General features: G+C 39.6%; 1 protein-coding gene across 5 annotated transcripts in view; it reads right to left on the minus strand.

Annotated features, from left to right (window-relative positions):
* Positions 1-3,464: 3,464 nt before the first annotated feature.
* Itgb3bp (integrin subunit beta 3 binding protein) overlaps positions 3,465-14,000 on the minus strand; it is a 57,037-nt gene continuing 46,501 nt past the window's right edge. For all 5 annotated transcript variants that reach the window (XM_031377933.1, XM_031377934.1, XM_031377936.1 and 2 more), the window contains 2 exons: positions 5,824-5,871; positions 3,465-3,656 (listed from right to left, as the gene is read on the minus strand). In XM_031377933.1, the coding sequence (XP_031233793.1) occupies positions 5,825-5,871 (47 nt within the window). In that variant the 3' untranslated portion in view covers positions 3,465-3,656; position 5,824. The remainder of the gene's footprint in view (positions 3,657-5,823; positions 5,872-14,000) is intronic.

The following is a 14,000-nucleotide window of genomic DNA, read 5'->3' on the forward strand; positions in this document are numbered from 1 at the left end:
GTCTTGTTTGTGTGTATTTTTTCATAACCAGAGCATTAAGTCATTAAATGGTGTATTCTAAAGTGGTATAAAGAATTGGGCCCTGGACTTGGCTGATGCTAGAAAATATGTATTTCTCAGTCTGATAAAGCAAACGTGTGAGACGCAGCCTTGGTGGCTACAGAATCAGCAGGCAATACCACTGCCTCACTGCCTCACGGCCCATGGCCACTGTCTGTAATTGTTGGGTCCAGCAGGCAGCATCCTGGCTACTTTTGTTTGAACCTTTTTTACTTTTAATAATAATGTATCTAAGTTTAACACAGAAATGTTGATTTCTATTATCTTCCCAGGAATTCAGTAGTACAACTCCAAAATAAAAGTATTAAAAAGTATAATGTAATGCTAGATTCAGTGTTTGTTGTGCACATAAGTTCTGTCAATAAAAACACATTTTTTCCAGGTGGTTTAGTCTAATCATACCAAGTTTCCATCAGTTTTAAAGGAGCGTTCTAATGAGCAGTGTAAGCCAATAACTCATATCCAATAGAAACCAGTCAGAGTGCAGACAGAGTTGGCCTACTGGTACACGCTGGGCATCTTAGCACTTGGTAGCTACAAGCAGGAGGAGCATGAGTTTGAGACTAGCCTGAGCTACATAAACCTGTTTTTTTAAAAAACAAAACAAAACAAAGTCAAAGTGTGCTTTGTGCTTGCTGTAGGTTAGCTTCCAAATACCAGATCCTCCCTTGAAAATTTCAGTCTCTCAGCTAACATCAGGATATAGGATCTTTTAATACATACTGATACTAAATTAAGTAAAGATCAGAAGCCTCATCATCTTCCCTGTCAAAAATGAAGAGTTGTGTTCTTTTCAGATACACTTTAGAGTGGAAGAGGCATTGTTGAGAAGACCTTTCTCCACTCCTCATGTACTTGGTTTGCTCCCTTCTTAATGTAATGAAGAGAATAGGGTGTAGGTTCATACCACATAAAGCATTCCAGAATCATTTTCCTTTCAGGGTTTAGGGAGAGGAGAAAATCTGTCCAAATCATAAGCTACAGTGAGGAAGGAGCAAAATACTTCTAAAAGTCCAGGTGGCCAAATACCCCACTGTTCCATGGAGGGACCAAAAGATGGACAGATGACAACTCAAGAATGACTGAGGAGTGCAAGGGTTCCAGTTCTCAAGTGGTTTCTTTTCTGTTCTTTAGAGGATCAGGGCCAGGTACATCCCTCTCTCTCCCATATAAACATTAGTTTTGTTTGTGGATCTTTCTGCTTTGTCCTTCAGGTGGCCTCTAAGGGCGATAAAGCGAGAGTCATCTGATCTACAGTGAACAGAACTGGGAAATGATTCTCAGCAGACCCAGCTGTTCTGAAAGGCAAATGCTCAGTGTATCAAGAAGTCAAACATACAGTAACCTCCTTAAGCGCATACCTACATAACTCATTATATCTGAAACCAACCCACTTCTTAACCCTTTATTCTCTAATTCAGGGTACTTTTTAAGATGTTTTGCCTCACACCCTAGTTTTCAATGTTAGAACAGTCTATATTACTTACTATATTTTATTAATATTATATTTGAAGATATATCAGTAAGAACTCTTCATATTTTGCAGACAGATATAAAAAGAATCTTGCTTAAATAGTTCCTGGAAACCCAGAAGGCAGCTAGGTTGAAGAGTTGATTGAACTACTACTTAGTGCCAGTGTCATTTATAGTAATAACTTTCAAAAATGTAATATATCAATCTGAAATGTTTTTAAGTAAAAAATGAGTTCTTTTTAGCCTTGATTTTTGTTTCACATTTTCATACAGGGCTTTTATTTTTAAGATGTCATAGAATCAAGTAACAAGTGCCAAGGCATTGCTCTCCTTGCAGCTCGGGTCAAGTATAAACGTTTCAGAAACCATGTTATAGGGAAGACTCCCCTCCCCTTCTTTATCCTGATGGCACACACACTACAACACAAACACCAGAGAATCACACATCTAAGCTAATGCTTTAAAAAATCTGGAAAGGACCATGTACTTGCCCTATAGTAAAAGTATTTTCTTTACATTTATTGAAGTTTACTTCAAAACCAACTTATATTTAGATGTCTGTACTGATTCATTTCAGTGTTTTCTAAATGTCTGAAGTCTTAAAATGTTCACAACAATTTTCTCAGTAAGCATAGACAATGGATTGTCCCTAGATTGGAACAATACCCAAGACACCAGTTCCTCAACACACTTCTAAATTTTCAATAAACATAAAATAACCTGTAACTTAATAAGTAGCCGCAACTGTACATAGGAAAGCTGGTTGCTGGTTCACTTGGTTTATGTTACTCTACAAAACTAGAGTTAGAATTCTAGCCAGAAATGTTAAAAGTATATAGAAACATATGTGATACATAGTATATAAGTCAAGACTCCAGTACTGCAAGGCTTACATTAAAGAGTCAAGAAGAAATGTATTATTTACATTGAGATTATCTACTGGTGTGTGCAGAAAGTTTAAATTAGCTGCAAGAAATTTTATCTAGACTTGCACCTGCCAGTGCTACAAGTTGGTATTTACTGGGCAGATTAATTACACACGTTTCTTCTGTGCCTTTAAATATGATCAGGCAGATGCAGACATGGTTCATAGTGAGTGTATTTCTTCTAAGTGCCTTTGGGATATGGAAGATGGTTATTACATCATTACGAGTTTCCAGATTAACATACATCTCATACATGACTTAAGGACTGAGTCAATGCTGTTTGCCATGTAATTCGGAGCCTGCTTTAGACATTGATAAGCTCCCATTTGCTTATTTTTGAGTCTTCTGAGCAAGATTCACCTTCACAAATTCATCTGGCTATTCTGACAGCATTCTTTAATTTGTATAAAGAAATATGAGAAATCAATTTGAGAGAATTTTGATACTCCGCTATTACCCACTGAAAACACAATTTAGATGCCTTTGTCTACATGCCTTAAGGGGCTTCCAGCAGGTGCTTCCTTCAACAGCTGCCAAGAAGTAGGGGTGTGGTGACTGACAGATTCCTACTCAGTGTGTCCCACTGGGGACTCCTAGTGGTGACAGAGAATCTCATTTAGACTTAGGAGCGCTGTGTGAAAGGAAGAGTGGCTACGGCTGACTGAAACCTTCCTGCATGCATGCCTGTGGCTCTTTCCTTTGTTTTCATCAGCAGTTAGGAGTCCTGCACAGTGGTGGGCTTGGGGATGGCTCTGTGTGAGAACTTGCATCTGATTGCTAGAACCCATATACAGCCAGAGGCAGTAGCATGGACATAGACTCCCAGCCCTCACTGGATGCCCACAGGCCAACTAAAGTGGTGTATAGATTTGGACAAGAGACCCTGTCTTAATAAGGAAAACACACGGACACCTGAGGTTGTCTCTGAGCTCCATACATATGCCATGGTAAATATATACTTGTACCCACAAACATACATACAGGCATATACACAGATTTTTGCACACAAAGACAGCGCACAGTAGATGCCTTTATTTATTCCTATTTAGAATAATCAACATGTTGTCTACCTGTCTTTTAAGAAGGGTTACAAACGTGACAGTCTTTTACTGGCTCTTTTCTTCAGGCTGGCCTGCATTCTTATGGCTCGACTAGTATCCAGGTAGGTTAACACAGTTGTCAGACTTGAAGGTAGCACTATAAAGGAGAGAAAGGCAAGCTCTCATTAAATGTTACCATAAAGGAGATACTAGTCAGGCTGATAGTTCATTTGACTCTTACAAGTAGTATCACAATCCCCACTTAAATCCAGTATGAGGGGAACCTAGAGCATGTATAGGGTCATAACTAGGTAGTAGAGATGGCATTGAACATCTTTGCATTTTAAAAAGCTATTTTTTTAGCCGGGTGGTGGTGGCGCACGCCTTTAATTCCAGCACTTGGGAGGCAGAGGCAGGCAGATTTCTGAGTTCGAGGCCAGCCTGGGCTACAGAGTGAGTTCCTGGACAGCCAGGGCGATCCAGAAAAACCCTGTTTCGAAAAACCAAAAAACCAAAAAGCTATTTTTTTTCCTTACACCAGACACGACACTGTAAAAAAAAAAAAAAGTTTTCATTAGTCAACTCTGGTTGTTGGGAGAACTACTGAAAAAGATTTTGAGGTCATATCCAGGATCAAGCAGAAAACAGTAAGATTTCTGTCTGTTATGGTACGACAGGTAGTGGCAGTGTACCTCCTTCATGGTAACCGCATGTTCTAAGGCATGCTTGAGACGCTTGCTGTCTCACATTCTCTGCTGCTGAGCCATCTGACTATCTGAGCCTGCTGATTGTCGTGTTATCCGAACCTTTCCTCTTGGTCTCGCTTTCTGATTTTTTTGTGCTTACATACTTCTTTCTGTGTATTTATACAACTTATTGAAATTTCCCATGTTTTTGGAGCCAGGTATGTTTGGTACCTGCCCATCATTCCAGAATTTAGGAAGGTGAAGGAGGAGGGCTGAGGTCAGGCTTGGCTATATCATGGAACCCTGTCTTTTTTTCTTTTTTTTTAAAAAAAGAGAAACCAAAAGCAGGTTTTCAGTTCATCCATCTGCTAAGCACATGGTATCTGTCACTAGAGTGTAAGTGTTCCTGGACAGAGGTGATGTAAAGTAAATTAGTCGGATAGTCCCACTCATCTTAAGACATCCTTGATGCTATAAAGCCCAGGCGTATACCTCAGCTGCTCAAGTGCTGGGGTTACAGCTGTGTGCACGAGGCTAGAGCTGGTTGAAGTCCTCAGTCTCTAATTACCTTGTCACACTCCCGAGTCGATGTATGTCTGTTGTGAATTTTCTAACACTGCTTGTTCTTCACTGGTACTCACAGCAGAAAGCAGTGTTTATAACCATTATCAACTTTTCCTTGGCTCTATACCTCATGAAAGGCAGAATCCAGAACATTTACTGGCCTACATTTTACTGATATTATAGGTCATTAATTTTACACACCATTCTTTCTCATGTGTAGTTTCACTATCACTGCCTATTTCAAGTTCATGGGCCTTTGTGCTTCCTGTCTCATGTGGTTAGGAGACTCCCCTGTCCTCGCCAGCCCAGCTGCAGTCATGGCTTCAGAGACTTAGAAATTAACCTTTTGCCTCTAGTTTGGGGCAGTGCGTGGATTTCAAGGTTAGATTCCATGCGACTCCACTATGCTTTAAGAGCTGGTCCATGTTAATTGCTAACTTCTTTTGTGCCAGAGAGGCTTGCCCACAGGACATTCTCTGCTTCTCCAAGCTGATGCTGCGATCCTCAGTAGAGTCGCAGTATCTTTGCGGCGGGCAAGAACCCTAGAACGAAGAATCTGAACTTATGTGATTTAGTATAGCTCAAAAACTTTTTTGTCCCCATGTCTAAAATGCTTTTAGATAATATCACTTCTGAATGTGTTTTTCTTAGTCGAGTTGAGCGCTGTAAACCCTAGAAAGGAAGCAGGGAGAAGAGCTGAGGGAGAAGCGATGAAGTAACCATACTTGAGACAGCAAGGCCCCTGAGGCTGTGGTCTACTCTTGGGATGGAAGCTCTATTCACTAGGGTGAGAGCCAGCCAGAGGTGTGGATGAGATGAAGGAAATGCCCAAAGCAAGCAAGGCTATTCCATCTAGTGAAGTTCTGAACACATCATTGCATGGCATGGTGATACAGCCTTTATATTACAGTCAGCTACTAGGAAAAGGTTATCTGTATAAAACAATACAATTGCCTTAAAGGAAAGCTATAACTAATTAATTAATTAATTTTTACAATGTAAGTAAAATGCTTTTACATGAATCAAGCAGTGAAATTTAACAAGGTTAGCTGAGTTAGAAAAGCAAGACATTACCTCAGTTCAAAATGGTTTTAAGGAATTCAAAGCTGTCGAGATGATGATCTAGATGAAAAAAGAGATTTTTTTTTCAGAAATCAATTCACAATAACTTGCCACACTATCTGATACAAAGTAAATGTTGAATCAAGTGAAATTAAAATAAAGTTGGGGGCTGGAGAGATGGCACAGCAGTTAAGAGTATACACCGCTCTTGCAAAAGACCCAGGTTTGGCTCTCGGTACTCATATAGAGCCGACAACCATCTGCAACTCTGGCTCTAAGGGATCGGACACCCTCCTCTGTATCCTGTGGGTACTACATGCATGAGGTGCATTTACATATGTGAGGAAAATACCATACAAGTAAAATAAAAATAGACAAACCTTTTCCAAAACCTTTATTTCCCATAATAAATAAGTTTGGGCCTTTTAATTTTTATTTCAACATCTCATAGGCTCTACTTCAGAATATACATCTTAAAATGATAAAAGCCAGGAAACTTGTTATATGCCTTGTACATCATCCCAAAGAGCATCAGTGCGATGCTGTTACCATTCTTTCATGCTTCACTCTGGTTACCTGTCCCTTTGTGCTGGACTCTATGTTCAGCAGGATGAGGTCCGTCATGTTTTGTTGGTTTGATGGTATCCCTAAGGCCAGTAGACTAATTCATAACAGGCATTCTGTAAACTTTAAATACATGAAGGAAATAAAGAATAAATCCCAGCACTCGGGAGGCAGAGGCAAGTGGATCTCTGTGAGTTTGAGTCCAGCCTGATCTACACAGCAAGTTCTAGGTTAGCCAGGACTACACAGTGAGACCTTGTCTCAAAACACATCAACCAACCCAACAAAACCAAAAAAATTTAAGTGTTTGGAAATGTTAGATAATTCTTGGAATCAGGCTACACTTCTTGTGTGGCAAGGTATTTAGTTTTGATAGATAATATTTTAAAAATTCTTAGACTAGACATTCATCCATCCATCCATTCATTTATTGTACTGCATAAGGGATATTTGATCTGGGTTCTAAGTAGGTGCTCTACTGTAGTTACGCTTCAGCCCCCTCGCTCTAGATTCTGGCTGAGGCTCTGGAGCTACAACAGAGGAGTCCACAAGAAGGCCAGTAATCTGAGTGACAATGCACTACCTAAATACACTTAACTTGACAAGGACCATAGGAGCCTACGGCATGAAACACCCATGCTTCACCTAGGAGAATGGTGAGCTTCCCAGAGGATGGCCCATTTGAGACTGACTTTACAGTACTTTATAATGAGATAAGCAGACTTGGAGGCCAAGAAGGAAGAAAAGCAGTTTAAGAGAAGGAAAGCGGCAGGAGCCCAGGCATTCCATGGGCTGCGACTAAGTGCAAATACAAATGACCTCCCTCTTCTTCTGAGTCTTTAAGAGACGGCAAACCACCTAACATAATTAGCTATATAATAATGCAAATATACTTTGTTACTTATGTGTCTAAAATATGTATGCCACTGAGCAATTTGATGTGAATCTTGGGGATGGGGTTAGTTTTTCTGACTACTTTTCAGGGTTAAAATGGAAAATGTTCACCTGTCAGGCAACAAAAAACCATTTTCTATAAATGTGCCAGGATAATTCTTCTTCTCAAGAGCAGTCAGTCCGCAGTCTAGTCATTACTGTCTTTTTATAGTATTTTTATTTAATAAAACCTATTAAGGCCACCATACAAATCTCTTTACTTATGCTTTTATCTTTTAACTGATCAATTTTTATATTGCTGACACCCCTTCTTCACCATTTGTTCATTTAAAAATTCATAGTACGTGAGCTATGTCTCCAGGGAAGTGTCTATAAAATTTGTTACAGCTGGCAAATGGGTCTGAGTCAGTGGTAGCACATGACTAAATGCTTCACAGAAAATAAAATTTGTTTCTGTAGTAAGCAGAACTGTTTAAATGTTATTTATTTTTATGTTTCAAAGAAAATATATTGTGAAGTGCTGCATTGATTTAAAAGGCAACAATGTCTGTGTACACGCTGTAGAAGGGAAATTTATGAAACCTTTGCACAACTCCTTTAATTGAATTTTCCAAATCTCTCACCACACACAAATAATCAATATCTTCTGAAGAGAAAACCAGTCAGAATTATTACAGTCTTTCTTTTCAATTTTGTTGTCATCAGCACATAAGAACACCTGGATATTTGTACTGTCTGCTTGCAAGTTATTTACACCTTTTAAACACATAATTGCTATTAAGTGAGTCCAAAAGTATAATTTTAACATTTGCTACAGATTTCTTTCAAAAGAAAAATTATCATACTTTAAGTAAAGTATAAAAATTTAAATCATGGAAGAAAATTATGTAAAAGGCTTTGAAAAGTAATAACCCTGTTTGGCTTTCCTTATATCCAAGACAAATCTTAAGTCGGCATTCTCAGCAGTTGGTAGTAGTCCCCGAACAGTGATGATGGGGCATAAAGCAAGAAGAGTCACCCTGTGGACAGAGAGGTCTGACCCATGAACAGCACGCACAACAATGAGTCCACATGAAGGACCGAGAGCTACAATGTGCATTAATGTGTATCTATGATACCAAAATTAACAGCTATCTCCAAATAAATCCAGGAAAGCACAGGGGGGAATTTGAAAGAGAATCTTCAAACTCAAATCTGAGTGATTTTAAAACTAAAGTATCTGAGGGAAAAAAAGGATGCTGCTCAATATTTAAGATAAAAGATGAAATGCCAGAAGGGCAGTAGTCTTCAAGAAGTAAAATGATTTGGCCAATATGATGAATATGTTTTCAAGACTGAATTGGGAGAAGTATAACATTTGGTTAAAAATCCCTTTGTGGTGGCCAGAATAAAGGGACAAGGCCATAGCAAACTACTCTATGGTGTCAGCACAGGGGTCAGCTTGTCCTGTAGTCTAAAGGATGTGGTAGCTTCAGAATCCTGTAGCCAACATGAATTTTACAATGTAAGTTAATTAAAGAAAACACAGTCTGGGCTTTTTTCAGAAGAGCAGAGCTAGAAGTTTTGAAATAGTTTCTATTACAAATAGCTAAAACAATCAACTTTTTTGAACACTGTAAAGTTCAGATGGTTATGCAGCATTTGAAATATGCATTCTGCAACCTACACAATTATTCTCAAAACATAAAATGTGTTTTGGACTGAAACTGAGTCTCTTGATTTCCTATCTTGGCAGCTGCTCTACACTTTGCTTACATTCTTTTCAAAAACATTTTGTTTACTGGAAGTCCTTGCTTGTCACAGACAAACAATGGTGGCATTTTTTAATATCTCTAGAAAAAATGAAAATGCCAAGTGCTATAGAATGCCATCTATTGACTAAGGAATATCCATCTGTATGAGGTTGTTTTTAGTAGGGTTGATTGTGTAAAGCAAATACATTTCATGCCTCACCATGTGATCATAGTGTGACTCCATCATTAGTCTCAGACCACTGAATAGTCAGATGTCTTAGATCTTAAGCATAACGAATTTAAAATAATTATGAAAATTCACATCTAAATCTAACAGAAAAGGAATCTTTCATTTCATTATTTTCCTAACAGTCATAAAGCCAATATTATTAAGGAAAGTGAACTTAGTCTTATATCCTGAGTAAACAAAAGAAGCCTTTCTTTGTTCAAGAACCTTGAGTTTAGCTGAAGAGAGCCTGTTATTCACCTCGTCTAACAAGGCATTCGGATTCATAGGCCTAGTTCTTATTAAAGGGTTAGTGACTTCTTCGGGTTTCTCTTAGTTCCATGAAGTCTCCTCCACAGGACCTGCCAGGTGCCTGTGTACTTAGCCCTGGAGTGTCACAAGGATCCTCTTCTCTGTGCAGGAGCGACTGTAAGTGGTGCTGAGTGAAGGGAACCGACCGGCACTAAGGTTCGGAGGGTGAGGACAGCAGAAATGTTGCACTTCTGCTGCACTTGCCTGATTAACTATTCTAGGAAAACCTTGGAGGAAACGGAAGGATTCTAAGAAGAAATGCCATCATCATTCTAAATGCCACTTTAGGTACATACTGTTGACAGTGACACTAGTAACTGGCCTATTCCCATTTTTATGATTACAGAAATTAAACAACTTCAATACCTAACATAAGGGCTGATTAAAAGAAACTATGATGCTATGAAGATTCACAAGATGTTTTAAAATTTAAACAAATCTGGATAATATGAGGAAATAAGTAAAGTAGAACATCTCAGTAAGAATCAAGGGGCAGTCTCCAGAGGAGCACACAGGGGCACACAGGTGGAGATTCTGAACATTAGCGAATGCTTCTTACATCAGTGTGCGATAAGAAGAGATGAGCGCTGTTGATTTAGTAAGAAAAATTCTGTTTGCTTATGTGTTTGTGTTATGTGTGTACCATCTTTAACAACTTTAGCGACAAAACCCCCAAACTGAGAATATGCTTAGTAGGAACCGGAAACAGAGGTGGGGAAAGCATCCAATAAAGTGCAAGAGCTCAGATTCAAACTCCAAGAAAGCACGTGGCCATGAGTTGGAAAGTGAAGAGCTTTTAGTACCTTAGAAAACACAAAGAGCTACTGTCGCTTGGGCCAAGTGTAAATGGAGGATTATCAATGCAAGTGAGTAGTAGATAGACACAGCAATATTGGTATATATTATGAAACAGGTTTTTAAATTAAGTTTTTATTTGAGTCGCAACAAATAACTAATGCCTACTGGAAGTTTCAAAATATGATCTAGTGATACAATTTCTTCTATGAATGAAAGAAACCCAAGCCTGTAGAAGCCTGACAATGGAAAAGCTGTCTGTATGTCTAAAAATAACACAATAGCTAGAAGGCTATTCTTGCATAAATGCACAAAGAATCGAGGTACATACTCCAACCCCCCAAAAGATTTTAGTCATGTATTAATACTTCTGGAAAGTTCTTTGGAATTACTTGAGGGCTAGTGAGATAGCTAGTGAGATAGTGAAGGTCCTTGCTGCCTAAACCTGATAACCTGAGATTGATCCCCAAGAGCTACATGATAGAGGGATTCCTGTAATCTGCCTGCTGAACCTCAAGTGTGCCACGGTATACCCCTCAATAAATGAGTTAAATGTAATAATGTTGTTAACTAATGACCTGAGAAGTTTTCCTTCATTTCTCAGAATTTGGTAAGTGCCATCTTTAATTATTAACACTTCTAGGAAAGCATGGATTTGTTAAAAATACATCATTGGCACAGAAAATATAGAAGACTTCTAGGGAAATAATAAACATATAAATGTCACATTATAATCTAAATCTTGTCAGGTTAGAAAAGTGAATCTGTGATATACTGCACTCAAGTCATGAAAAGCTAAAGGAGGAGAGGAGACCCCAATCTTGTAAACAGCTCCCTTGTGTGAGATCCTATGGCATAGTGCAAGTGGGAGGCACGGGAGCCTACTTCCCTCTCTACAAGAGCTTTGGAGGCATCTTGCCCTGGTTGTTATCCTTGTGTAATGCAGCTGGCCTCTAACTGACTGAAATCTAGTATTTCCACTGAGGTTACTATTCAAGTTAAGCCCACTCAAACATATTAGACTGATTGATCCAGTGTCATTTATACTTACGTATAATCTGAAAACTGGGGTGACCAGCTGACTTCACTTGTTTTTGGAAGAAACATGAAATCATGGAAAGGCCAGATTTTCTGAGTCATCTGACCTTAAGATGGAATCTTTGCTTTATAACTTAAGTGCCAGTGTCTTTGGTCAAGTTGATGAACTGTGTGTTTTTGTTTATTGTCCATAATGACAGTGAAAATAATAACTATCTTGTAATATTGCTGTAAAGATCTGCTGAGCCTAGGACTGGGAACACAGAAATTACTGGTACTCACTAAATGGAAGTTGCTTGTACTTAAGGATGGTAGCCTAAAATATGACTAGTCAAGAGCCAGTTCCACTTGCAGAGACTGCTGAGTGACATTCATGTAATAATATTAAAATTCTCATTCTTCTATACACAACAGAGTATTTTTCAGTCATAAAGAACAAGGAGGTCTCTGCTGGGCACCTGACCAAAGTAGCATTCAGCAGGAGCAGCCCGAGTATGGCATTTAAAAATAAGACCACTGCTGTTTAATGGCTTGGTGGTTCCAGGCCCTCCATCAATCACACCTACAGAAACCTCAGAGCAAGAATTCTGGGACTATTCACAGAAGCCTAGCCATCAATACACTTCAAAGCCACAAGGAAAGACCTGAATCAGATCAACTCACTGGTTAGCAAGGTGGGACCTGCTGAGAGCCAGGGTCTGTAGAGGAACAGATACAAGTCCCCAATATGCTTGGTATCCCTTGCTCCCATGTCCCAAGCTTCCTGCTCATCCTAGGGGTCCCCATCCATGCTGTGAAGTGATAAAAAGTAGGGACCCGGAGAAGATTGGAAGAGAACTTAGATTCTGGGGTTGGTTGGCTATCACTTCTTATGCTGTGGGTTAAACAAGAGTGGGCTATAGAGAGGCACTCTTGCCCCTGCCCCAGTTTCTCAGGAGATGGAGGTTACTTCTTCTACAGATATCTGTGTCATCCTTGAAGTTATAGTATCCCCAAGAATAAAGAGGACTCTGAGATTATGCTTAGACTCCAGATCCAAGATTGAGGTGGCAATGATGGCAAGCCATCAAAGGGGACGGGGAGCTGCAGGTACAAAGGACTCGCTGTCCATCCGTGCTCACCTAGGCTAGACCGAGCAGACAAGAGCTAGTGTGCAGGCTTTGACGAGGGTTTCTTTCTTTCCTCTTAGGAAGAAAATTACCTTCTGTTGCTCTCTTTTCCCACTTGAAGACTTTCCCCTTCTTTTTTTTTTTGGATAGACTTTCTAGAAGAACATTACAGCTTGGTTTGCATGTCGTTTCCTTACTGCAGCCTCCTGCAGGAGAGGGCCTTTTGGATTTCTTTAGCTCTCATTTCATCCTAACTTTAGCCAAAACTGCATAGTCTCTCATGACCCCCTGACCTCACTTGTCCCTCTATGACTTCCCCCTCTGCTCTCCTTTGCTTCATCCAGCCAGTACTAATCAGTAGTCTCACTGCTCTGCCCTCCCATTCTAACACACTAGCACGCATCTCAGTGCACACAACCATCAGTGCTCCTCTACTTCCTAAGGTTTCGTTTTGATTGCTTTTAATTTGACCATTACTGTTATTTTCACAGTGGGCGGGTCTAGCTTTGATAGAGATTGCTTTTGCAAACGGATTATTCTACCTTCAGGGGAGTATTAGGGATTAAGCCTGGTGCCCTGAATATGTGGGCTGAGAGGTCTAACTAAGCTAGATTTGTAGTCTAGCAGAATATAACACCTTACTACAACCCAGTCACTCTCCTAGATTGCAAACACTTCAAATGAAGAACAGGGGTGATTTAGAAAGAAAGAAAAATCAACCAAAGATTCAACTCCAGATGTGCAAGTACATCAATGCAAAAACACAAGAAACATGGAAATTCAAGGCATAATGAATCCTCCAAAAATCATTTATCCCACAGTAATGCCCTTTAATGGGAGTGAATTATATGAAATCCCAAAGACTTAATTCAAAAGAACGATTATAAATTATTCAAAGATTTCAAAGAAGACACAAACTCCTGAGTGAATTATAAGAGAACACAAATAGCTAAAAGAAATAAAGGAGTGTGGAGCTAGTAGATGGCTCAGTCAGTCTGATCCCCAGCACCCACTAAAACCCAGGCATGGTGGTGTGTCTGTATCCCCAGTAACAGAAAGGCAGAGACAGGTAGATCCAGACAGCTTGCTGGCCAGACAGGGAAATCAATGAATTCCAGGTTCAGTAAAAGTCTCATCTCAAAAAGTAACCCAGAGGGGCTGGAGAGGTGGCTCAACAGAGAGGAGTGCTTGTTCCTCTTGCAGAGGGCTTGGGCTTGACTTCTAGCACCCATACGAGGCTCACAATCCCCTGGAACTCCAGTTCCAGGGGATCTAATCCCCTCTTCTGGCTCCCGTGGATACTGACACATGTAGTATACACACATACATGTAGGCCAAATGCCCATACACATAAAATAAATATAAAAATAAAAGATGGAGCGTGACAGAGAAAGGTATCTGGTATTGACCTTTGGCCTTCAAATGAACATACAGTTATGTGCGCATATATACACTACATGCATGTACAAAAAAACCAAAAAACAAAAAACAAAAAAAACAAAAAAACAACAAAAAACC

Source organism: Mastomys coucha, unplaced genomic scaffold (assembly GCF_008632895.1).
Source record: "Mastomys coucha isolate ucsf_1 unplaced genomic scaffold, UCSF_Mcou_1 pScaffold18, whole genome shotgun sequence".
NCBI classification, from domain to species: domain Eukaryota; kingdom Metazoa; phylum Chordata; class Mammalia; order Rodentia; family Muridae; genus Mastomys; species Mastomys coucha.